Source organism: Stegastes partitus, unplaced genomic scaffold (assembly GCF_000690725.1).
Source record: "Stegastes partitus isolate 25-593 unplaced genomic scaffold, Stegastes_partitus-1.0.2 Scaffold1127, whole genome shotgun sequence".
In the NCBI taxonomy this organism is placed as follows: domain Eukaryota; kingdom Metazoa; phylum Chordata; class Actinopteri; family Pomacentridae; genus Stegastes; species Stegastes partitus.
Window position 1 is genome coordinate 56,122 of NW_007578858.1, and position 26,082 is coordinate 82,203.

Below are 26,082 nucleotides of genomic sequence, written 5' to 3' on the forward strand. Positions count from 1 at the left end.
GAGCAGCAGGTGAATGTGCTCCTCCTGCTGACGATGCTGCCTCCACTCGTGGTCCAAGCTTCGGGTCACAAAGCTCCGGATTTGGCGCCGCTGATGATACAGTATTGTCAGACCGGCTCGAGGATTGTGCGTTTGTTTGTGCAACTTCTGAACAATGTGCGGTTCTGCTGCCGCCGCGGCTGCCATGTTCCCACTGCAGCCCCTTTGTGTTCGCTAATGGCTAATCAGGAAACAATGGCGGAGCAGCGCTGCCATTCTTTGTGAATTGACAAGGGTCATTTGTTGGCTTGGCCGTGCACGGCGCCGCGGGACGGTTCTGGGGCTTTCCAGGCAAACCGAGATGAGGTCAGACTTCCTCCATCTCCTCTGTTTCCACTCATCTGCTGCTGCGTGAAGATTAAGTCAGAGGAAGTAAATGGGACAGAGAGGCAGCTCTGGGCAGCAAGCAGGACGTCAGGAAGAGTCTTCATGTTCTTCAAAATGACACCTGAAAACACTGGTGGAAGAGTCCGATCTCCCAGAGTGCACTTTGACCAATAGGTCAGTATTTTATGTAATAGATTACTGTGGGTGGCTCGATGCTGAATGACCCGATGAACCCGGAAAACCTCGCTGATGATGTGACGAGACGCTTCAACATGACGCACAAGACAGCAACAGAAACACCACGACAAAGTAAAATAAGGAAAACACGTGAAACCTGCAGCTCCACTGACTGAACATGCAAAGCTGAGGCTGTTTCAGTCTGTGCCGGTCACATCCTGCACTAACACCTGTGCAGAACCTCTGCTGGCCGTCATACCAACACGTGCTGCATTCGTCCTGTAATGTGCAACGTTTCTCCTCCGTCTGATGATCCGTTTAGTGTCGAGGACGAGAAAATGGCTTCGATGTAAACGTTAAGGGAATCAGTGTGAACAGGACGCACCCAAAACCAAGAAAGTGAAATAAATAGGAAACAACAGCAGCTAAATGAACAGACAGGGTTCACAAAAGGACTCATTTAACACATCTTCTGCTGTGTACTGGAGGAGGTGGGTTGGTATCTCCTCAGTAACACCTCAGCAGTTTGATGGATCATGACTCCGTCTACGTCGAGTCCTAACTGAATTTTCTCGGCGCACTTTGCTTTTCAAGGCCACAAACTCTGATGGGATTCTGCGTTTTCCTTCTACTTTCTAAAAAATGTGTGGCCAACGGAGGAGACACACATTTGTCCCGACACAAGCTGTTTTCCTGATAACATCTGACGTCGTCCGACTGCCTCCCTGATATCCATCTGACTCTGCTGTAGAGGCGGGACGACGACACGAGGGGTCGACGACCTGAGATAACCCCCAGCATAGACTCACACACCTCCAGACGACTAATTGGACCAGAAACATGAAGATATTTGAGTTGAGATGAGCGGCACTCGATTCCAGCAGTCGTGGAAAAGTGGAACCAGGTTGTGTGCATCAGTCGTGTCGGTGTGAAGCCACCGATATGCAAACGAACACGCTGCCCTCCAGCTCCACTGTGTGTCTGCTTGCTGTGATTTCCCTCGTGTGTTCGAGCGGCTTGTGTTTGTTTTGTGTTGCTCTGACCTGCAGCAGCTCCTCCTGGTCGCCGCCCACCTCCAGCGCCACGGCGACCGAAGCGAAGGGACGACTGGCCATCTGCTGTCGCTCTCTCATCAGCTGCTGCACACAGAACAGAACAGGGACAGAAGAGGGTTTTTAAACATCTTGTTTTTAACTCCAGCACACATTGTCATTCACGCAGAGTCGGACCGCGGCTCCGCCGGGACCGGCTGGAGGTGAAGCGCTTTGCTCAAGGGCGTCTGGACGAGGAGCTCCTGCAGTACTCTCATCTGGACCGCAGGTTTCACAGCAACAACAGTCGTCCTGCTGTTTAGACGGACAGCCGAGTGTGATTCAGTCATAGAGGGATGATAAAAAGATGACAAGACAAAGAGAGCTGAAGAGTGAGAATTAGGAACAGAGAAGACAGACTGTAAAAAAAATGTTAAAAAAATACTAAAAAAGCTTTTTTAAGTGCATTTTTTAAAAACCTACTGTTATTTTACAGATTTTTTTTCTTGTTTTGTTAAACTACAGATAATGACTAATAAAATCACAGAAAAAAATAGAATTTAAACCAAATAAAAATACACTTTTTTAGATTTTTTTTTTGTGGCAATGTTTGACACTAAAATGACATTTTTTAAAACACTCTATTTATTTATTTGTTTATTTATTTATTTATTTATTTACTTACTTTTAACCTGTATAATTATTTTAAATATATTTGCTGCAATTTGAGAAAGAAAAAAAAAATCAGTATGTTATTGGTGAAAAAAAATCAAAAATAATAAAATAAAATAAATAAATAAAAATACAATAAAAGTTTGCAATAACAAAATAAAAAAAAATCATTTTTAATTTTTATTTTACAGATTTTTCCTGATAACATCTCGTAAAATCCTCCATTTATTTGTTAATCTGAATAAAAACAGGCCAAAACTGTTGGTAGGTAATCAGTATTTTCATTATTAACTCTAGTGCAACATTATTACATTCAAATCTGTGCAATGTGAATATTTTATACACTAAAAGAAAAAAAATAGTACAATATCAATTTCTTCTACATATACAAGAACCGGTGCAATGGCAGTGTTTTCTATACATGGAAAAATGTGTTTCTGACTTTCCACATGTGTAAAAACTCACCAACACTTCTGTCTGTTATTTGTCTAATTTAGCATTTTCTATCATGTTGCCTCCATGTTTTGTCCTCTTTGCTGTGGCATGAATAAAGTGCTGTCTTATATATTTTTACAGTTTACGAATGCTACAGCATCCCCGGGTTTTATTTCTTGCCACCATTTTTTTTTTGTCTTTACAGTGCAGTAGGTTTAAAAAAAAAATCAGATGAAGAGGAGGAGGAGGAGGAGAACGAGGGAGGAGGAGGGATGAAGAGGAGAAATGGGGAGCAGAGATCAAAGCAGGATGTTTGATCGACGCTCAGGAGGAAGGCGAGGAGGAGGAAGAGCAGCTGGCGGGGGGACGGAGGGAGTCAGAGGGGAGGAGGAGCAGGGCAGGGAAACTTCATTAATGAGGAAATGTCAGATGAACAAAGGCAGACGGCGAGGCCTTCATCAGCACCAGGCCTGAACGCTGACCCAACACACACACACACACGGAGGCAGCAAAACCAAGTGTGTGTCTGCACCTGATTTACTGTGAGAACACACACACGCTGAAATAAAAAAAAGATGGAAAATAACACCATGCTGGCTGCACCTTCCTCCACCCTCCACTCCTCCACCTCACTACAGACATGCTCATGGAGGTTTGTTTCTATGTTTAGCTGCAGGGCGGCCACCTGCTTTTTATGCAAAACAAAAAAAAAACAAATTTCTGGCCGATCGTGCGCCAAGCAGTAATGATCAATATGTTGCTCGTTGTTTCGGCATGAAATTCTGCAACCGAAGCCGAGGATCTGGGCTGCAGACGGCGAGCCTGCAGGACAACTCTTGTCGACGAAAGACGAAACACACAAACGGCACTTTTGTGGGAAAACACAGCCGTGCACGGAGAGGTGAACCCGCAGGAGAGAGTTCCTCACGCGAGGATGCGGTCAAACAGTCAAAGACCTTCTTGTCATTCTCCACTACGAGTCTATCAATCAGTCGGGATGAAAAATGTGTCCTCTGGGAGCCGCACAAGACTTTAAATGATGAAACACACGCCATGAATTCAGAGTTTGAAGCTCAGGAGACAGAAATCTGTTGAATCCTTCAGAAATCAAGATAAGGAGGACTGTATGATTTATTATTGGGCTGGAACGCAGAACACACTGTAAGGTTTGTGTTACCTGTTTGGCTTTACCTGGATTTATAATTTGAAACTACTGCCCCATTTTTATTTAATTCTACAAACAAACATATACAAATGTACATAGATATACTCATGTATTTATTTCTTGTGTGTTTTATTCTTAATTCTTATTCATCTTATTATTGTTTTGGTGTGGAACAGGTGCACAAAGCATTTTACTGTGCGTTATAGCGTGTTTTACTGTGTTTGTGACCAATACAGGCCTTGAATCCATGAATCCTTGAATCAGTGGCTTTGAGCCCACGACTACGTTTCGCCGCAGGGCAATAAAGCACATCTCATCTCATCTCATCTCATCTCATCTCATCTCATCTCATCTCATCTAAGTCATCGAGCAAAAGCCAAAGAAAGAAAAACAACCAGAGAAAGAAGACGGCTTTTAGAGGGATTTAAGAACATTTAAAATAAGAAGAAAGACGCTGATAAATGTTCACAGAAATTAAAGAAAGAGGATTGAGCCTCCCGTCGGTTTGCCAGAAGACGGTCTTGGATGTGTTTTAGTGCAGATTTACGGTGTTTTGTCTGCATGTTAACATGTTTCACCTGCTTTTCCATCAGTGAGCTGCTGTGTGTCTGAGGATCCAAATCCAGCTCGACATGATCAACATTTTCTAAACTTGTACTGAACCAGAACTCCAGAACCTTAAACATGGTAGTGTACAGCAGCATTTAAAGGTCCATAATGAGCCCTTTTTGGCAAATAAAATCTCACATGTTCCCAGACTTTCTATTTTTCAGCTCAAAATGCTGCCAAGATGGCGGAGTCCCTGTCCAGGAAGAAGACTCTCTGAGCCTGGGATGGATGATGATTACACTCCATCACTTCTACCTTCTCTCTGATCGATCGTTTTAAATGAGTTTGTCAGATTAGTTTGGTGATGGTTCTGCTCGTTAACATGCAGTCTGAACGTATGCGTCTGTACTTTTTCTGTTGTCTGAAAACAGAACCGGGTCGGTCTGTGAATGAGAACAGGTTTACTGAACATTTAGTTTTATTAAAACGCAGTTACTGAGTTCAGACTGAACTGATTCCTGCAGAATGATGCATCCGTCCATAAGATTGAAACCTGTTACACGTCTGGCCTGAAAACAGCGTCGTGTGACTGCTGGAAAAACAATTAAATTGCTCTTTATTTGCATTAATATTGTGATGTGTGGATCTAGAATTAATTGTAAACACACTGCATGTATCTCTCTCACTCATAGACCCATAAATGAACAGATAGATGGACCTGTATGTGTTTATAAAGATGGAGAGGCAGACAGAAGTCGATACTCGCCTGTCAATCAGTCATCTGTCACAGATTGAAACCATGCACGGCTAAAGGAAAACTATCCGTATTGATCTTTACATCCTGATAGATAATTGGTTCGATATATAGACGTGTGGATGTTTATCTATCATAGACATGCACACAAACACTATGATGCACTCAGTTAATCTGCTCAAATCCAACGTTACTGCACAAGAACAGTCGGTTCTACTCCGAGTGTTCACGTGGAACAAAAATGCAGATGTTGTACGATGTGATCAAACTTTAAACCTGTCAGCTTGTGTCCTGCTGTCGCCTACAAATAGGAAAAAGAAACAACAAAATGCTCTGCAAAGGACGCAAGACGGAAACAACAGAGAAGAAAAGAAGCAAAAAGAAGGACAAGAGAGGACGAAGAACAAAGGCGGTAAATCATCACAGGATAAAGGAAGCAAAGCGCTGCTAAATGTCAGCGGCTTCCACACTCTGTTAGCTCTCCCTGATCCCTCTGCACCTCGCTGTCCTCTCCTGTTGCACAGAAACGGCTGCACACTGACATTAACTAGCTGTCAGGTGTTGTGCTAGCGCGCCGCCGCCGGCCCGATTGCTGGTGTCAGCCTCTTTAAGCATGAATGAACACTACACCTGTAGCTACATCAGCGCAGTCAGGCGCTCCGGCGGCTCTGCTAGCACGCCGCCCAGGCCGGCTAATGTGATGTCTTCTCTTGTTAGCTGTCAGTGCTATGCTAACGCCGGCCGGATGACAGCGCGTGCTCGCTAGCGTCGCTGTTAGCCTCCTGCTGGTGTCGGCTCGCATTTGTAAGAGTCCAGGTGAGCAGGTGTGGGAGGGAAGGTGAGGTAATATATCCCCGTTCGACCTTCTCAGACCTTCATAAACATGGTGGTTCGGTGTATTTTCAAAAACATGTCAATCCAGTGTGTCTGCAGCTCGTTTTTCTCTGTTTGGTTTCAGTGAAACCTCAGTTTTAATGCAAACCCTGAAACAAAACCTTTAAAAACTGTAAACCCAGCAGTGCTTTGGTTAGCTAGCATGTTGCACAAACTGGTAAACAGGCTGATTTAAATAATGACCACCACGTCAGTTTGTATTTTATGGAGTCCATTGAAGCCTTTTACTCAACTGGAAAAAAAAAAAAAAAAAGCTGCATTACAAATGTCCATGAGGGCTTTTTGGATCTATCATCAGCAGAACCACGTTTTTTTAGTGAATTCCAAATATGACCTTTTCAAAAACGATTCATACGACTGCTTCCTGTCTGCAAACAGCACTCACAGGCTCATACGTACACCGGATCAACAGCAACAGCTCCTCGGGTTTGCTTTGAGTAACTGTGAACCGATAAGTACAGGAATGGTTTTGGATATTTGAGAATTACCCCAAGACAACAACGTAGGTCTTTCAAGAACCCTGTCTCCAAAAAAAAAAAAGGATTTTCTCACCAAAAGTTAAGTTTGTTTTGTGAAAGGAGAGAATTCCAGTTTGAAAGAGCCACAAAGTCCATGTGAGGAAGTCAGCGGCCTCATTACCCCGAAAAGTTAACTCAAACTGGTGCATGAAGCTCCTGTGGATGTTCCAGAAAGCCTTAAACAACCACCAGTTACAGATCAGTGGTTACTCCTCAGGTGTGTGGACATACAGCAGGATGTCTGGAGCCTCCGACTGTGTTTGTGCAGTACGACACTAAAGGTGTGGATGAAGGAGAATCTCCTCATAACGAGCATCTGTTTTAGGTGGTCTCTGTTTTCCTGGTGCATTGTGCAGTTGGTGGCTCCGTGCAGACTCTCCTGGACCGGGATGATGAATTTTAGTTGCTGATGCAGGAAGCAGGCGACGGGACTTCTACCCAGCGTTAGCGTCCCAGGTGGAAGTTTTGATGTAACTCGTTGTTTACTTGCAATTTTTAACAGTTTTTTCCGTTCATGCACCAAAACTACACGGCTAGGTTCAGGAAATGGGTTAAAACACAATCTTTAGACAACATGTTTAAAGCTTTCCTTCTATTTCCTGCGTTACCACGGTAATACATCCCACAACATCTCATCTATCACTGGTTCGATGAAAGCAGAAAGTCCCTCAAAACAGGTGAGACAGGTGAAGTTTCAGCTGAAATCTTTTTAGTTTAGAGTCAAAAACAAAACAAAGGTGACTGCTGGCGGGACAGTAAAGTCATCCAGCGGCGTCCGGTGTGAAGGAGACGCCGGACAAGCCAGCAGCAGCTCTTATCGGAGGGCTTTTACAGCAGCAGCCTGTTTATTCCCTGTTCGCCTGCATCCATGTGTGTCATACGAGGTGTTCTCTTCCCTCCCCGAAGCCATCGCTGCTCCGTTAGTGGGATTAGACAAACCGGTCGGGATGAGCTGCTCATGTTTATGTGTGCGTGTCGCAGCCTGATAAATAAGTCTAGACAGTGGAATTATGTCTGGACATTAAAAGTGGGAGTCATATTCTGCACTGTGTTAACTTTTAGAGTCTTATACACAAGTCTGAACACGGTGCATGTAGCTCGTCCCCAGTGAATCCAATATATGCATCCAAATAAAAGTGCTCATGGTAATGCTGGTCAAACAGTGTGTGTGTGTGTGTGTGTGTGCTCGTGCATGTGTCGTGTGTTTAATGCCCCCTTTGACAAGTCCTTGAGTGGGAAACAAGGACAAGACAGCGGCCATCTTCTCTGTCTGCCTGTCGGGCTGTAAATCAGCCATAAAACGGCTAATTAACTCTGCTGTGCTGTAAACAAGCAGCGCCGCACTCGACACCGCCGCCCGGATGACAAAAGAAGAGGCACAGCGACGGGTTTGTGTGTCTGAGTTAGAGAAGGAGGTCCGAGCTAGAAGGCCTTCCACCAGACACTTCACACAGAACTCGCAAAGTTAACACGAGCTGCGAGCGTCTCTTCGCGACTTCCCTCCACGTCGAGCACACTTTTGTTTATCTCGCCTCGAGGGGAGGCGCGGCATCCAAACAACCGTCCGTCCGTCCGTCCGTCCAGCCAACCATCTCAGCTGGACGGACGGACGCACAAACAGCCAAGAGAAAAACGAGAGTGCTGCAACAATGGAGCCAATCACATGGCGAATTATGCTTCACAGAGCGCCGCTCAACCAAAGTAGCACCTGCGAGCTCAAATTGCCAGCCCAGCGAGACGGGTTGGAAATATCTGTGTAATGTGCTGTTTGCTGATTTTGGATGCACTCCTGCGCAAATGACGGGTTTCGCAGCACCACGAGTGGCTCACGACTACTATGGCTGCAATTAAACTCCACGGCGGCTTGGCGAGGGCACGGCTATAGAAGCGTCGGTGGAAGGTAGCTGTCGGGGGATAATGCAGCAGCGTGTGCTCTGAGTCCTGCAGCAACAAATGACTGCAAACACACACAAAACAAACCCTCAGAGTGGACGTGTTGGCGTGTTGGAACAGCACGTATGCATTTGCTGCAGATAATGATTTTAATAACACATCTGTCGGCCAAACGTATGCGGACAAACACCACAGTGTGTCGTTCAGTTTGGACGGGCACCACAATTCCAATTATTGTAAATCAGAAATTGTGAAAATCAACAGCAAGAGTGCCAAAAGAAAAAAATATATATTTTTTTTTTAAAGTTCAAAAGAACGATGGAGTACTGTGCTGTTTAAAAACTGGGAAAATTAGGTAATATATCTGTAAAATACTAATAATATATTTTGGCTGATATAAATATTTAAATATTTGATGCAGACATGATGAACAGTTTGGACATTTTTCCCTCAGCTCTATTTGTTTATTTATTTTCAGTGGTTATTATCTGTAATTTACTATTTCTAAAGCCTGAATATTTATTTGTTTTTGATTTTCAAACAATAGCAAAAATATTATAATGATTTTTTTCTCCCTGATTTAAATACAGTAAAAATAAATCGCGTCATTTTACTGTCAAATTTAAGATAAAAGAGCAAATCATCATTTGGGAAAAAAAATAAAACTAAAATCCTGTTCTGGCAATTACTTGTAGTTTTGTCCTGCATTTATTTTATTTTATTTTATTTTATTTTATTTTACAGACAACATGTACATTTTTTCCCCTGTTTTTTAGAGTATTTTTTTAAAAAATCTGTAATTTGCAAAAAAAAACAACGTATAACAATAAATGACACTATTCACCATTTTGAATCCTTGATAAAGATTTTTTTTCTTTCAAATAATAAAATAGATAATTTTGTTGTCAAATGTAAAAGAACAAATCACCATTTGTCACATGCAACAAAACCCTTGTTTCTGTGATTTTATTGGATATTAGGAAGTTATTAAAGGAATTACAGCCCTAACGTGTGTAAAAGTCTTCATTGGCCTTTAAGGAGCTCTGATCTGAGCTCAGGCCAACAGATTTGGGGAAAACCTGGAACGCAGACTGGAAACTACGGATCTTATCGCTCAGCATCAGCGCTGGACTTCGCTGACACACTTGTGGCTCGGTGGGAGCCAAATCCCTGCAGCCAGGACCCACAGTCTGGTGGAGAGCCTGGATCCACAGGAGTGGGAGTGGGCTGCAGCAGAATCACATCAGTCTGCACAGTGAGGGGACGACCCGGTCCACAGTCTGATGTTCTGGTGTCACCATGTTTAGTGTCATGCATGCTAAAGCTGTGACGCCTGTTTACACGCATCAGACCAGCAGATAGAATAAGAAGGCACAAAGACACAGAAAACACACAGAAGTGCTGATATGAACCCACTAAACAGCACATTTCTCATCCAACAGCGCTGCCCCTGCTTCCCCTGCAGATGTAATGCAACATCAGCGTCCATGCTCCTCCAGTCCATCTATAACCTAACTAGATGGTTTAATCAATTCCCGCAGAAGGCTGCAGGTTTAGGTCTGATTAATGTTTTAATCAGAGATACAAGAGAAACCACCCTTTCTGGACAGGGATTAATAGCTGCTACAGACTGCTCTCTAATCCACAGGCAGACTTTTCACCGTGTTGCATATGTTTCACAAGAACTTTTAAGGCTAATGACAACGTTTAACGATGTCCTGCATGCGCTCTTAAATCACCACGACGTTGTGAGCTACCAGAAAACCGACTCGTTTTGAGGAAATTGCTGCAAAAATCTCCAAACCAGACGTCCTACTGGAGTCTCTCCATGTTCCACGAAGAGTGTAACACCTTCAGAGATGCAAATGTGTAGAGGAGCAGGTGAAAAGGAAAAGGGTGACTGTGACAGTACATTTTATGGTTCAGTTAGGTTTTAATGTGAAATGTGGTCGAGCGTCGCCGGAGCAGGACGGGTTTGTTCACCTGTTAGAGCAAATCAGAACCTCAGAGGTTTGAATCTTTCTGGAGGGAAATTTGCACAAAAGTTACTTAACTGTCCTCGACTAAAAGAACCAGACGTCAAGTCGGGAATGGATTTTTTCCACCCTTCTAGGACAGTCCAGGATGCAGAGAGTGACGTGCTTTTATGGTTTTCATGACCGCAAAACAGAAAAACCTTAAACAAGAACTGTTACATGCACACGAGTGCTGTTTAGAGTTAAATCATATATTCAGCCTCCAGATCAGAACCTGCTGCTTCACGAGCTCCATCGTACTGGAGGATCCACCGGCCAGCTGGGCTCTTTCTCTGTTCGGCTGACGTGTTGTCGTGTCGTTGTGGGTTTTTCTCTGGCTGCTCTGGGAGTGTTGACCTGTCACTGACATTGGTGAAGTGATTGATAAGCCGACTTCTGCTTGTCACTGCTGCTTTCCACGGCCGGTAATAACAAACTCAGCCGAATGACGATAACCCATCTGGATGCAAACTGCATCCAAGTGCTGTCCTAAAACACAGCGCTGCAGACGCGCCAAACGATGGCATTTCTGAGACGCATAAGTCAGTCTGAACATGTCGGAGCTTCGGCTGTCTGTTTTACTATCAGCCAAGCAGGGGAGGCAATTAAAAAGGGTTGACAAGCTAAAATGTACACGTGTGTATTCATTCTCATAGTAGTCTACTTTTTTTTTGTTTGCTCAAAATACAGTTGAATGCCATAAATGCTGATGCTTTATTTGGAGCCAAAAACAGCAATAACCATATAATAACCATATAATAACCGTTGGCAGCTGGCTGCCATTAAAACCGATGAAGGAGTGAGCCATGTGCAAGAACTAACCATCAGTCATCAGTCTTCCTGCTTCCTACAGCCAACAGCAAGGTTTGTAGCATCACGCTAATGACTTGGTGAGAGTTTGGTTTAATCCTGGCAACCATCTGGACAGACTGTGGAGGATTCAGATTTTGAAACTAAATTCTGGACTGTAAATACTAAAGATGTTCTTTATAGTATATATATGTGGTATATAACTAGCTTTTATTCACCTGTAAAGAAGAAAGTTGTAATTTACAGGTTGTGGTAAAAGGTGGCAACACTTTACAGGAACATTGGCTCCAGTTTGCTCAAACTTGGTGACCATAACAGAGGGTTGGAACGCAGACTGAGAGGTTTTTCTCTGCAGCAGGAACGAACCACCGACCCGGCCGTCAGTCTCAGGCTTCAGCTTCCGCTCTGCCGGCTATACGTTACAGTCGTGTGTCCTACAGAAACTGCACAAGAAAGATAAGCTTCAACTAGCGTCAGTACGTCTGCACGCCACTGGGTCGCTATCATAACACGCATCGATCCGCTATCGCCGCCGACAGCTCACGGCCGACAAAGAGCACCGGCAGTGATGAGGACGATCCGGAGATACCTGGAGCCACCTGAAGGCGCGCAACGCAAATCAGGAACACGGTTAAATCTGCAACGCTAAAAGATGTCAAAACACATTTCAGAGAGAGACACAAAGAGATGCGCAGAGATACAGGCGGTATCGGACCCTCACAGCGGCGCTTTGTCGGACCCCATAATAGGCACATAGACAAATAGCGCACACACATTCACAGAGCCGTGATTGATGCTGATAAGTATTCAATTATTCCTTCATTATGTGGCTTTGAAGCTCAGTGCTGTGACTGGAGACAGATAGGATTTTCAGCTTTGCCTCTCGGCATAAAATATGATATTAGCTGTTTGAGAGGAGAATGAATCCATACAGACGTGGTGTCCGCCGAGACGCCGCCGGTCGGATTGTTTGATACAATGCAGCTGCTCTACAAAGGACACACACATGGGTGCACTCGCGGATTTACATCATAAAAACACTTGGCAAAAAACGCCAAATTTGTCGCTTGGATGTGTGCAGACAAACAGGTGTGAGCACAGAGCGAAGCTGGGAGCGACACACACACACACACACACACACACACACACACACACACACACTCTCTTGAATCTGTATGCCAGCGGGGCCACAATCGAGAGGCGATAACAAATCTCATTTCCGGCATGTTTGCCAAGTTTCCAGACAGCATTTGTCTCCTGGCTGAATGTGGTGAGTGGGATCTGAGTAGAGTAAACAAGGGCACAGATATCCTGGTCTGATAGAATCCAGCACTCCACGCCGCCTTCCAACAGCATCCCCAAGACTGGACGAGCCACTCCAGAGTCCTGTTCAGCTCTGGCTGCGAGACAGAGCCGGCGGGGTGCAGCTCCAGTTAAACAAACACCACCAGAAATGCAGGTAACATGTAAATCAGCCGACTCCCGTCCAAGTGTGGCTTCAGCAGTTAATTGTGAAATACGTGGCAGAGCTGTGGAGCTGGGACAGAACAGTCTGTAGATACAACACTCACACGGAGCTCTTCTATAAACAGTTTTAATAATTTATCGGCAGAACGATGAGTGTTTGGACGGCGGTGAACGTACATACATCACCGGCGGGACACTGCGCTACGCCGCACGAGTGGTTTGACAAATTTGCAACGACTTTCTGCCACTTTGTTTTCTTTACGACTCCGGCTGAGCCCTGGAATCTATTGTAATTTTCAGGCTGACTACCGTCACTGTCCTCTGCAGAGCTGCAAACTTCTCACAGCCAAACACGGAGCTCATGGGGGGGCATCTGACCGTATTCTGCACCTGGAAGACGGATTTTTGTGGCCGTTTTTCAAAAGCATGCTACAGAACTTATCTAACTTATTAACTCATATATTAACTTATCTGATCTTACTGCATCTGCACAAAGGACCTGGTCTCTGCTCCTTTACAACTTAACTGCATTCTCAGCCAACCAATCACAGATGGGCTGGTACTTGTCACGCCGCTAACTCAGAGAACAGACCAGAAGCTTCAAACGTGTAGTGAAAGCTTCGTGTTTTCACCCAAACCGCGACATCTTTCCAAACTCTAACCGAGCAATTTCTGTGCCTAATTTCAACCAAGCAGCAGGAAACAGAACCTAACTCTGAGAACGACGGTTGTCGCCATCGTTGGTCTCCATCGCTGGTCCAGTTGCTGGTTCCTGCCTACATCTATCCCTCCCACCTCCTGATGTGGACTCAGTCGTTGCCCTTTACGCCACATCACAGGTCATTACATTACATTTATTTCAAAATAAAATGCAGTCTAATTGTATAGAAACATAATTTCGTGGCGACACGTTGGACATGATGAGCAGTTTCCACGTTACAGAGTTCAAACAATTTGCTCTGTTGTCATAAAAAACTCAAGTAACTGTGTGAAGTGGTTCCATGTGGAACTTAATGGGAACCAATAAGATAACGAAGGAGAAAATGCATCAACAGAATGACATGTCGTCAGCTTGGAGGTAAAGTGTGTAAGACTCATGTTCATGTAGTTCTCCTTTGTTCCTGTGGATTCCTGGACTCCACAGAGCTCTGAAGGTGTCACCAAGACAGCAGAACCTTGAAGTTTTTCAGCCACCGTGGATCAAACTTATTTTCACAGATACTTCATAGTGAGGTTTGGAAAGGTTTGCACTCTATTGAACACTTTGGACTCTCAGTGATGTTCCTCAAACCTTCTCCTGAACCATGTTTGTCATGTTCAAGTAGATGGCAACACATGAATGCAGGACCAAAGGATTCCCAGCAGAACCTCACCCAGACCTTCACCCAGACCTTCACCCAGAGCTTCACTCTGCCTCCACCAGCTCATCTTCTCACTCTAGAGCATCCTTCTGCTGTGCAGTCTACAGATAAACAATGCACACGATGTAAAGGCCACCTTCTTCTACTGCTATGTGGTCCGGTTCTGATGCATACGTGACCTTCTGCAGTGGACTCTGGACACACTGACCATCTGCAATGTGTGTCCTGACACCATTCCATCACAGATCATGGTGCTACAGGAGCTCCTGCTGTTGTTTCACCAGTCGTCCCTTCCTGGACCACTTTCGTGAGGCACTAACCTGACAGCAGCTGCTGCGTTGGAGATGTTCTGACCCGGTCATCTCGCTATCACAGTTTGTCAGAGTCGCTCCAATCCTCACGCTGCCCATTTTTCCTTTCAGCTTCAAGAACTGACAGCTTACTTGCTACCTGACGTGTCCAGCCTCCTGACAGGCGCCACTCTAACAGGAAAACCACTTCACCTGTCACCGGTTTTAATGTTGTGGCTGATCTATAACACACAGGACTTATTAACCCTTCATGTGCCTGGGAGACACCTTCAACGCCTCAGTCAAACCATGATAAGGGATTGAGGAGGTGCTCCAGCGCTGCAGGGCTTCATAGGAGCTGGATTATCACGGTGAGGATGAGAGGAGGCGTTCTGACACTCAGGCTTGGTTCTGGTCTGGACCCCGGCCTGAAAAACCAGCTTCACAGCAGGCGGACGCTACAGCCGGAGCCCGTGTGAGCCAGATAGTCCGATCGCCGCCGAATATCTTCGACACACATCCTCTCATGGCGGTGGAATAAATCCCCATTGATTTGGAGAGCTAATTAGCGAGGGCCAGAGAGACAAAGAGAGACAGAAAAAGGCGTATAGATCGCATGGCTTGTAGCCGTTACTCCGAACAAGGCGGACTCGCTCTCGCATTACGACCGACTCGCAGTTAACTTTCTGTCAATTACTGCTAATCCTTTGACTGCAGACAGAAGCGAGACGACGACGCAAAGAGGCAGAAATAGAGAAACGTTCCAGATCAGACGCAACAAAAACAGGCCAAATCATCGGAGTACGTGAGAAACAAAACTGTGAGGTATGTATACGAGCGATCTAAACATCGCTGCTGCCACAAAACAGGTTTTCTACTGAATCTGCTGAAGTGGAATCACAGGATTGAAATTCAATAAAGCTGCAATTTTAGCCAGACTGACAACACGCCGCTTTGTGTTCCTTCACACAGCAGAAACTTCAGTGATACAAGCAGCACCGAGGTTTTCTGCAGCATGGTTGCATCTATCATTCACAGCTAAGAAGAAAAAAGTAAAGTCGGACACTAACATACACAAGACCGGTGATAAATTACACGTCCAGCAAATATGGTGCATTGGAGAGAAAAAAAAGAAAAGAAAAAACAAAAAAATCTGGAAAAAAAAAAAGTTTAAAAAAAAACTGAAAAAAAAAAAAGAAAGAAAAAAGTGTGAAAATAGTGGTAAATTATGAACAAATAATAATGAATGATAAATAAATATCATATTCTTAGTTCATTTAAATACAGTAAAAACAGCAATTTCTGGTCACACTTTGTCAAAGAACAAATTTCTAAAAAAAAAAAAAAGTGATTTTCTTTATGTGTACATTTTGTACAGTCTTTTTTATTTTTAACAATATTTTTCTGTGGTTTTACTGGATATTATCTGTGGTTTAAAAAATCATGGAAATTCTGTAAAATCGCAGTATTCTGTACACAATATTTATTCTTCTAGTCCTAAACATTTTGTCATATAGAGAATGTACAGCACATGTTATTATTAAAATATTATTCATTAATGGTGATTTAAATACAGTTGAAAAGGTGTAAAGTTGTAATTAAATATATATTTAAAAATATCTGTAAAATAATTATATTGTCAGATATTTGAAAATTTATGCTCACATTTTTTTTGGTCCACTTTTACAGTTTTGCCCTGTGTTTCTGCTGTTTTTGTTGTTGTTGTTGTTGTTGTTGTTTTGGGATTAATAAGTAAATTAATACAGTTTTCTGTGATTATCTGTAATTTAAGAACATTTTTAAAGGGTAAATTGTCCAAAAAAAATGAATAAACTGCACTTAAAAACTGTTGAAAAGTGTTTTGTTCGTACAGTGAAATTGTGAGAAACAGTTTCTGTAAACTTGGACCAAATGAAGAGGATCCAGGCTGATTAAACATCTCTGATCCTCAAACGCAGAATTTAAGGGCGTGCCGACCCGATCCACTAAATCAACCGGCTGCTGGCAGACAGACGGAGAGACGGATCCAGACAGACGGCGGGACGAGGAGAGGGAGAGGAAAGTGGGCCGTCTTCAGGGGTCATCCGTTACATCCCATCACATTAGCCTCATCACCGGCCCGCTCAGACAGCCGCCATCCATCCTGATTCTCCACAGGCCGCCACATCTAAAGAGAATGAAGCGCTGCGTCCTCTCCCTCCTCATGTGACCGGGACGAGTCCAGCAGCTGGACTTAACTTCTCTGGACTCTGCAGACTGCGTTCTCCTGGTTTCAACAGAAGTGTGTTTCAGCTCAATCTATAGATCTGTAGATCTGAAACCAGCCAGAGATCGATAGTTCTCACCTTCACCCACAGATACATCAGCCTGGTCTCCAACAAACTGCGTTCTCTTTATGTTTTAGGTTATTTGCTCCGGCATCACATCCGATGTACCTCAAATACATTTTAAATCAACATATCGTTGCCATTTATTCTGTTTCCTTACTGTCGCTCCGACTGAACATTAAACAAGGTGGCACTCTTTATCCTCCTTAATGGAGAAAAAGCTTTAAACATGCAGTAAATCACCAAACCGTCATCCTGTCCTTTGTCTAAAATCGACCAAGCTCCTAACGTGTAGCTATCCTCGTGAAAGTCTTAACCAAAGCACGATATGACCTTAAATCCAACCACAGATTTGGTGATTGATCTTTACCAAGTGAAACTAAAAGTGAAGTGCAATGGTCCAACAGGGGACACACTGGAAGCCTTTTCTGACACGTCACAGGTGAGAAAATCTGCTGGAGTACAAACTATTTTTTGTAGAGTCATAGAGGAGAGAAACAAACACAGAAGGATGAATCTCATGATGACACAGATGCTCCACTAACTGGACCGTTAGCGGTTTTTACTTCGGATTTTCAAATTGAAAAAAGTAGTTGAATGGAAAAATGTAATTTCATGTCCAATCACATCCCAACGCCATGAACACCAGCCTCAGTGTCTAGTGGGGTTTGCCTTCCGGTGTTTTATTATTTTTTTTTTATTTATATGTTTTTAATTTGCCAAGATGGCGCCACTTATCAGCCAGAAACTGAAAAATGTTGAAACTACAACGGTGCTTGAATTAATCACGTGATAACGAGGTGCAGGAGTGAAAACGAGCCACAGTGAGGAGAAACGAGACACGAAACGTCCAGAAGTTCAGACTGTATGAGCGTCACAGCAGATGCATTTTGTGGCTAAAAGCTAAAAACACCGTCTGTTCTTCTCAACTTTGAGGAAATCTTTTCAAACACTCTTCAGATCCGGTGTGAGCTACGACCTGCCTCCTCTCCTCTCGTCCCTCCCACACCTCTATCGAGTTTATTGTATTGACCTGCGTTAATTCCTGACACGAGCAATAAAGTTGCTTCAATGAGGATAAAATCATATTTGACAGTGAATTAGGCCCAGAAAGATTAAACATCTCCTCGCATTACGCCGTTGTGAAGACGTGATGATCTCGTTAGGGAAAGGTTCGCCGTCCGTCTAGCGCCGCTCTCCTTGACCTCGGGGGGTCGACGGCCTCGGCCGGCCGGGGTCGCCTCCTCGGCGGGATCTAATTGGACGCGGGGCAGGAAGTGGCCGGCCCCCGTTAGCCGCGAGGCGTAATCGGCGGATCGGACAGGTGCCAGCCAGCCGGCCAGAGAGGTCACGGCTAATGATCGGCGTCGTCGGTGCAGGTGGGAATTGATGAGCGTTAATCTGATATTTGATTGGTTTGCAGAGGGGGAGGGGCGGCGGCGGCGATCAGAAAGTTTGCCGCCTGCGTATACACAAGCGTGATTACAAGCAATCAGTCACCGAGCAGACGCACACGCTTCTCCTCCAGGGGCCCGGCAGACAGATGGGAGGCTGATGCTAATGGGACACACGGCTAAATGGACTAAATGGACGGGATAAACAGTGTTCCCACGGAAACCCAACCAGAGAGACAAGAAGCAACACCAACAGGAGGAGGAGGTCTGCAGTGTGTGTGTGTGTACGTCTGCAGTGTGTGTCTGTGTGTGTGTGTAGGTCTGCAGTGTGTGTTTGTGTAGGTCTACAGTGTGTGTGTGTGTACGTCTGCAGTGTGTGTCTGTGTGTGTGTGTAGGTCTACAGTGTGTGTGTGCAGGTCTGCAGTGTGTGTTTGTGTAGGTCTACAGTGTGTGTGTGTGTAGGTCTACAGTGTGTGTTTGTGTAGGTCTGCAGTGTGTGTTTGTGTTGGTCTACAGTGTGTGTCTGTGTAGGTCTGCAGTGTGTGTTTGTGTAGCTTCACAGTGTGTGTTTGTGTAGGTCTACAGTGTGTGTTTGTGAAGGTCTACAGTGTGGGTTTGTGTGGGTCTACAGTGTGTGTTTGTGTAGCTTCACAGTGTGTGTTTGTAGGTCTGCAGTGTGTGTGTGTGTGTGTAGGTCTACAGTGTGTGTGTGTAGGTCTGCAGTGTGTGTCTGTGTAGCTTTACAGTCCAGTGTCATGGATTGTGTGTGTGTGTGTGTGTGTGTGTGTGTGTGTGTGTGTGTGTGTGTGTGTGTGTGTGTGTGAGAGCCAGACTGCGGTCAAAGGGATATACGGTTGTTTAAATCGTGTAAATCCGGCTGTCGAGGCGATAATAAGAAACACCTATACTCTGCTCTGCTGGCGGACACGTTTATACACACACACCTACGCAAACACACACACACACACACACACACACACACACACACACACAGACACACACGAGTCTGAACTCATGGAAAAGTTGTGTGTTTACAATAATAAATGTAGTTTCTGCACCACTCTGGTATGTTTGTGTGTTGCAGCCACGATGAGGTCATTAAATCAGAAGTTAAATAAAGAATTGAGTGGAGTCGGTTACACAACTCACCAGAACTCAGCCCAGAGCCTCGACTGACATCAATGCTGCTGCAGCTGAGACCAGGTTCACTCAGACGAGAGCTTTTCTTCACTTTGGGCTCATATTTCACTGCAGTATAAACTTTTTAAAACATGTTTTGTTGGTAAACTGGAGTACTTTAATGTTGAGAGTTTAGTCCTGAGTCTGGATTCTGGTTGAACTCTGAACTCTGCTGGTTCTGCAGGATCCATCAGTTTCATGCTTTCCATTCATTGTCCATGTGAAGCGTCGCAGACTGCATTCTGGTAGCATCACATTACCCGCTAGCTGCCGCTGCCTCATTTGCATAAAGTTGGGGTCTCGTCTACTTTATGCAAATGAGGCGCATCAAGCAGAAGTCTGACGACTCGTGAAATTTTCGTAAAACCTCTAAAATGAGGACAGATTCAGCAGCTTATTCCTCGCGTTAAATTTTCTTCAGAAATGCTTTTCACTGAACTGTTTTCGTAACTCGGAGAAAGTTTGCGACCGAGCCGCCATGTAGGTCCGACGCCTCGACAGGACTGAAGGTAAAGCGTCGGTCGAGTCACTTACAAATTCTGTTCACTGTCCTGTTTACTTTCACCTTGTATATATACATATTGCACTATTTGACACTTCATATATTCACATAATTCATTTTTGTGTGTTTTTATTCTTTGTTATTATTATTGTTTAGTTCTTGAACAGGTGCTCAACACGTTTCACTGTGTTTAACTGTGTTTGTGACAAATAAAGGTTTGAATCTTGAATCTCGTGGCCCACTAGAGACACGCCTATCGGGCCTCGTGAAACAGAGAACTGCCTCTTGCATAAAAACAACCCCGTGGACACGTAGCATTACCCCTTCACTGGTAAATAGTCCTGTAGAGGGCGCTGGACCAACATGGCGGCTGGTAACGAAAACAGTTCAGCGACAAGTATTTCTGAAAACATCTGAGGAGGGAATAAAGCTGCTGAATGTGTCCTCGTTTTAGCTCAACGACGGCTACAGTAGAGGTTATATGAACGTTTCAGAAGGCGTCAGACCTCCACTGGACGCGTCTCATTTACATAAAGTAGACCAGACCTCAACTTTATGCAAATGAGCTAAATGCAGCGCTACCAGAATGCAGCGCGGGGCATTTCACATAGACGATGAATGGAAAGCGTACCAACACATACCTTTGTTCAGCCTTTTGTTAAGAAATCAAGCAGCTTGTTTCATTCCAAGCATGTTTGGCAAACTGGCAGAGGACACCCACGCTGGCTGCAAGCACCAGACTGGACCAGAACGTCTTCCCGGTCTCACTTTCATGAGATTCTCTGAAGTCCAGGCACCATCGTCCCTCTCCACACCATCTGTCCGTCTGTCTTTTCTCCGTCCGTCCGTCCCTCCGTCCTCCTCTCAGTGCCAGTGAAAGCTGGTAGAAAGCTGCAGAGCCCAGCACTCCTCAGCACGACGAGGCTCCATCTCATTAACAATGGCTTCAGCTCGCCAATATACACAACTCATCAACCGAGCGCTCGCACACACACACACACACACGTATATATGCATATAAGTGTGTGTGTGTGTGCGTAAACGATCATCGTGCGTGACAGAGGAGTCAGCAACTTTAGCGGCCGGCCTGCAGGCCTCATCTGGAGATCTTTTTAACAAGGAGCCGGTCAATCAATGTCTGATCGATAACTATCTGGAGCTGGCGGAGGTGTGTGTGCGCTCGCATGTGTGCGTCCGGCTGACTAATTCAGACATCGGGCCGTAGCGCTGATCCTGCCGGGCCTCCTTTCAGTGCAGCGTGCCAGCTGTGGAAATGAAAAACCAGCGGCGTCTTTGGCTGAGCTATCGGCGTCCAAGAGGGAGAGCTGGCAGAGGGGGAGAAGTCGATAACGTCGGGATAAACAAATATTCTGAGAGAGGCCGAGCGAGGTAGAAGGATAGAGCGCATGAAGGCAGGAGAGAGAGAGGGAGGGAGGAACTGGAGAGCAGAGTGAGAGAAGCCAACAGTTTTGCCAATAAACAAGCCAGCACAGCACTATTGCAGATTGCCACAGAGCTTAAGTATACAGGATGGAGGCATTAGAGAGTCTGCCCCATCAGAGCCACGCAACAAGAGCTGATCATGCATCTGTGGAGATGTGAGTCCACATCTGTGGAAACTGTGTGCGTTTGGACCCAAAGTGCATCTGCAGGCTTGAAAAGTTTTCATTCATTCATTAGTTTACTGCGCTGACGTCACGTCGACCCTCAACAGGAGAGTTATTTACATAATGATTTAAAAATCAGCAGAATGACAGAAACCGTAAAACCAGAAAGAATCATCAGAGTTTTAACTTTCTGAAGGTCCTTCAGCTGCTCGACTGTCCGGAAAGTGACTCGAATCGAAGCTTAAAATCACGACGTTCTGTTGAAATCATCTTATCCTAAATGTCTTATTCACAAACTGACCAAAATACATCGTTTGCACTCAACAGATTCTGAAAACAACAACCGTGAAGCCGTTTGTGACTCAACCAACAGTCACGTGACAAACATTCGGGGACTTTTAGGTTGAACTGCAGGCAAAGGACGGATAAAAACGAATTAAAAACGTAACTGGTACAATATCTACAGTACGTAGAGTCGACATTTTCCCCCAGTATCGGTAAAACCTGTGGACAATCTGTGGACTCTTGGGAAAATGTTGTACATGTTGATTCCACTTCCTTTTTTTAATTAACTAAATAAAAATTCAGTTTTATTGTTATTTCTTATGATGTGTGTCATTATAACAGCGTCTCACCACACATGAGATGTTTCTGAGTTCTCTCTTCCTCCAGTCGAGGTTGTTTTGTTTGTTTAGAGGACTTTCAGTAAAAAATGTGACCACAGGGATCAAAAAACACCCAGAAACTCACGAGATAGCCCAAACTGTAAAGTGTTCACGTGCAGGAGCTTTTTGTTAAACCAGGAAAGGACAGAAGTGAACACTTAAATATAATTTAAGGAGTTAGTGTTTGGATTTCTCTTCAGAAATCAGCCCTAAAGCGCAGGTTTATCCACATCCTGTTGACCATGACGTGTATATTTCATAAGAAAAGTTCTCCTCACATGTCAGAGAGCAGCATTTAGATAAACACAAACCCACAAAATCATCAGTTATAGTGACTCAGTCTGGCTGCTGCGCTCATTTGTTTCTAATCTTTGTTTGTTTGCAGCGGTGGAAGTAAAAGATCTTCTGGTTTTAAGGTGGATCTCAATGTACCCTGAAAAAAAAAAACAAAAGCAGCAGATCTGTAATGTGTGTTTGTTCTCAAGGATGTTCCAGGTGAAATAGAGGTTGATGATGAGATGAAAGCAGCGGAGTGGATGCGCCAGGTGTCCTCACATCCTGCCTTTATGTTCACTCCGCCGCTGTGTGTGTGTGTGTGTGTGTGTGTGTGTGTGCAGCAGTGTGTGATGTGTGTATTGTTGTAATTTGCTGCCCTGCAGCTCTGAGTAGCGGCTCATTATCTGAGCAGATTCCTATCTTTCGTCCCTCAGGGCTGTTACAATCACAAAATTATTGATTCGCTCCGCTTCCCAAAACAATGGCTGCTGTGTAAATCTGCGAGCGGATGGATTTCCGAGCCGCCTGCTTTAGCTGCCATTAAAACTTGGTTAATGTCGGTGTCAAACCGGCGCTGCTGTTTTTTGTTCACTTTTTACAATTTGTTTTACATTCCTTCATGATTTAAGTGATAGGAATCCGATAGGAGCTCTAATTTCTGGCCCCGGGTCTGCATGTTTTCTCCAGAGCTCAACTTTATTCTGCTGCCTATTAGCCGATGCACAAACCTCGGAGAGTTCTGCTTCACGAGAAGAAGAAGAAGAAGAAGAAGAAGCCAATTATCCTGGTGGCAACTTCTCTGACACGTCCTGCTTAAAACCCCAAAAGTCAGAGGGATCGAAGTGCGTCTCCGAGGACTCCTCTAACAATACGGGAGAAATTGATGTCCTGATAAAGTGTAAATACGGCAGAGCTGCTGGTGGAAACATGACTTAACGCCGTCGGCATGTTGTGAAGGAAGGGGATTAAACACTGCTTTTATTATTATAATATTAAGATTTTGTCCGTATTATTCCAACCGAATCTATCATCTGTCAGACTTTCTGCTCTTTCCTTGTTTTTAAGGAGCCTCGAAAAATAATTGCAAAGGTCCCACACGGTGAAAACACAGCGTTCCCCTCCAGCACTGATAAAGTCAGAGACTTGGAGAAGGAAATGAAGGGTTTTAAGATATAATTTGAACAATTTAAGTTACAAATATTATCTAGCAAAATCGTAGCATCTGCTTAAAAAAACTCAGTGCTTTAAAATGGCAATTCATTTTTATTTTATTTTATTTATTACTGTTATTACTGTTACTTAAATTTGCACAAAAAATACCAATAATTTATAGATATTTGCTGTTAATTGAACAAATATGTAGGTTAGGGACGGGAAATTTTACAGATGTTTCCTGTTTTGTTACATTAAGGACAGTATCCAGTAAAATCACACAAAAAATATAAACTTACATGTGTAAAAAAAAATAAAATAATAAAAAAATAAAAAAATAAAAAAGGCCCAAACTGCAAATAACATCTATTTTTTTTTTTTTTTTTAAATCTGTATCTTTTAAAAACAGTAATTTGTTCTTTAACAATGTGACTGATTAATTAAACAGGTTTACTGTATTTAAAAAAAAATATTTAAAAATATTATTTACACAAATCTTATTTTCTATTTTTCCTTTCACTGTTTTCACAGCTTTTTATTTATTCTATACAATTTCTTCTGCTTTTTTAAACATATTTTTAAATTATATTTGCTCTATTCTATTCTATTCTATATTTACAGGAAAACCTACATATATCAATTATAGCATATTGTTGTTATTTTCACCTCCTTTATAGCTTTTTTGGGTTTTTTTTTTTTAAATATCATATTCTTTGTGGCACACTTGCTGCAGTTCTATATGTTTTTTTTCTCTCTACCTTTAAATTCAAACATCTGAATAAAGGAAATCCTTTTGGTTTTATTCTATATTTGCCACCTGTGGAGAACCTCCACCTAAAACCCTCCCGCTCCGACTGCACATTGATGCCTTTGTGGCTTTTCCGCGGCGATAACTGGGAGGTCACTGGTTTCATTCTCGGCACTCAGTCCCAGGATATGTTCCACTGCGCTGACATTTCAGAGCTCCTCAATGACGGCGGGACTGTGAGATGCTAAAGAGCGACATGAAAAGGCAGGAAATAGCTCCTGAGAGACTGAGGACAGAGAAAGCAACCCAGCATTCAGAGGCGCATCTGGAAAAGGTAAAGCAGCAGCGCAGTCAAAGCCGCTGGAACAAAGCTGCGCTCCTCAGAGGAAGCCTTCCAGTGTGCACAGACTGCTCAGCATTCGGCGAGTCAAACGGAGGTAAAGGGCTCTCAGACTGGAGAGCCGAGGCACCTCCAAGAAAACAGCGAGACAGGAGATGATAGATGGAGGCTGTGATACGGCAGCGTGATGCCACATCACACGAAGCTCAAACGGGGGAAGAAATCTTCTGTGTTGCTCATGAAAGAATATAAAAAAAGAGAGAGTAAGAGTTAAAGAAGAGCAGCTGAGCCGAGGAAATGTATTTATGGGGTAAAAACGGGGTGAGGAGAGGAGATGGAGGGAGATGTATATATGTGTCGGTGGATGAAGGTGAAGCTGCAGGAGAGAAGCTGGAGTCAGTTTGTGTTTTATTGCATTAATATTCTGTTTTCTTCTATGAAAGCAAAACGTTTCCTTGACTATAAATGAATGTTTTACTTTCTTGAGATTAGAAATGACAACAGAACGGCGCAACAGCCCTTTAAGACAATAAGAAGAAAGAGAAAGAAGAACAGTAACAACAGAATAAAATAATAAAATACGACTTTTCAGCCCCTCTGTTCCGACCCATTAACGAACACGCCACTAATGCGCCTCCATTCGTCTCACTCACAGCCTGACGGTAACTAACACCACCTCACCGTCCCAACACCAACAATAACCCGTTTCTCACATTGTGCCACTTCCTGTTTTGATCAAAGCTTTTTATTGTCACACACTTTTTTTTTTTTGACTCTAACATCAAAGTAGCTTATTTGATGTGGAATAAAAGGATCCGGCTGATTTGAATAAATTCAGGTTATTGAGTCACTTGGCTACAACAATCATAAAGAAAAGAATAAATAAATAAGTCACCTGCCACTGCTGCTCTGTCGTCACCTAGAACATGCAGGTGTGATCAGAAAGTCCTGAGACTCCAAAGACAAGGAAGAAACAGCAGTGATGCTCTGCTCCAAGTGCTCCTGCCACAAGGACAAGGTGCAGATCTGTGATTTCACCACGAAGCTCAAACTCTAGATTCTGCATCAGACTGATCCGACCTTCACGTCGAGGATCAACGCTGGTGACGAGAACTGGATGGACGGCTACAGTCCAGAGAGCAAGCAGAGTCTGCAGCCTTCAAGACTAACAACAAAAGTCACGCCATGTTAACATGTACAGGGCTGTGCGTCGCTAATTTGTCTGACTATTGAGATCAAGTTGTGCTGCAACGTCCTGAAGCATCTGAGGGAACGTTTCTGATGCATGTTTTTGGCTAAAACATTAAATAACGTCATTCTTCACACACCTAGCTGCTTATGGCTTTGTCCTCATCCCTGAAGCCAGACTCGAGCTGAAGGCTGTTTGTTTTCCCCAGCGGCCTTCACAGGCCTCCAGAGCAGGACTTCTAAATGCAGCAGGAGCACTTGGAGCAGAGCGTCGCTGCACAGGAGCACTGCTGTGGGAGAAATGGA

At 44.0% G+C, this 26,082-nt stretch overlaps 1 protein-coding gene across 1 annotated transcript in view; it reads right to left on the reverse strand.

Annotated features, from left to right (window-relative positions):
• Positions 1–26,082, reverse strand: part of LOC103368159 (attractin-like protein 1) — a gene marked incomplete at its 5' end in the record, with an annotated part of 246,604 nt that overhangs the window by 54,186 nt on the left and 166,336 nt on the right. Inside the window, one exon of the mRNA XM_008296425.1 lies at positions 1,587–1,682. Within this exon, the coding sequence (XP_008294647.1) occupies positions 1,587–1,682 (96 nt within the window). The remainder of the gene's footprint in view (positions 1–1,586; positions 1,683–26,082) is intronic.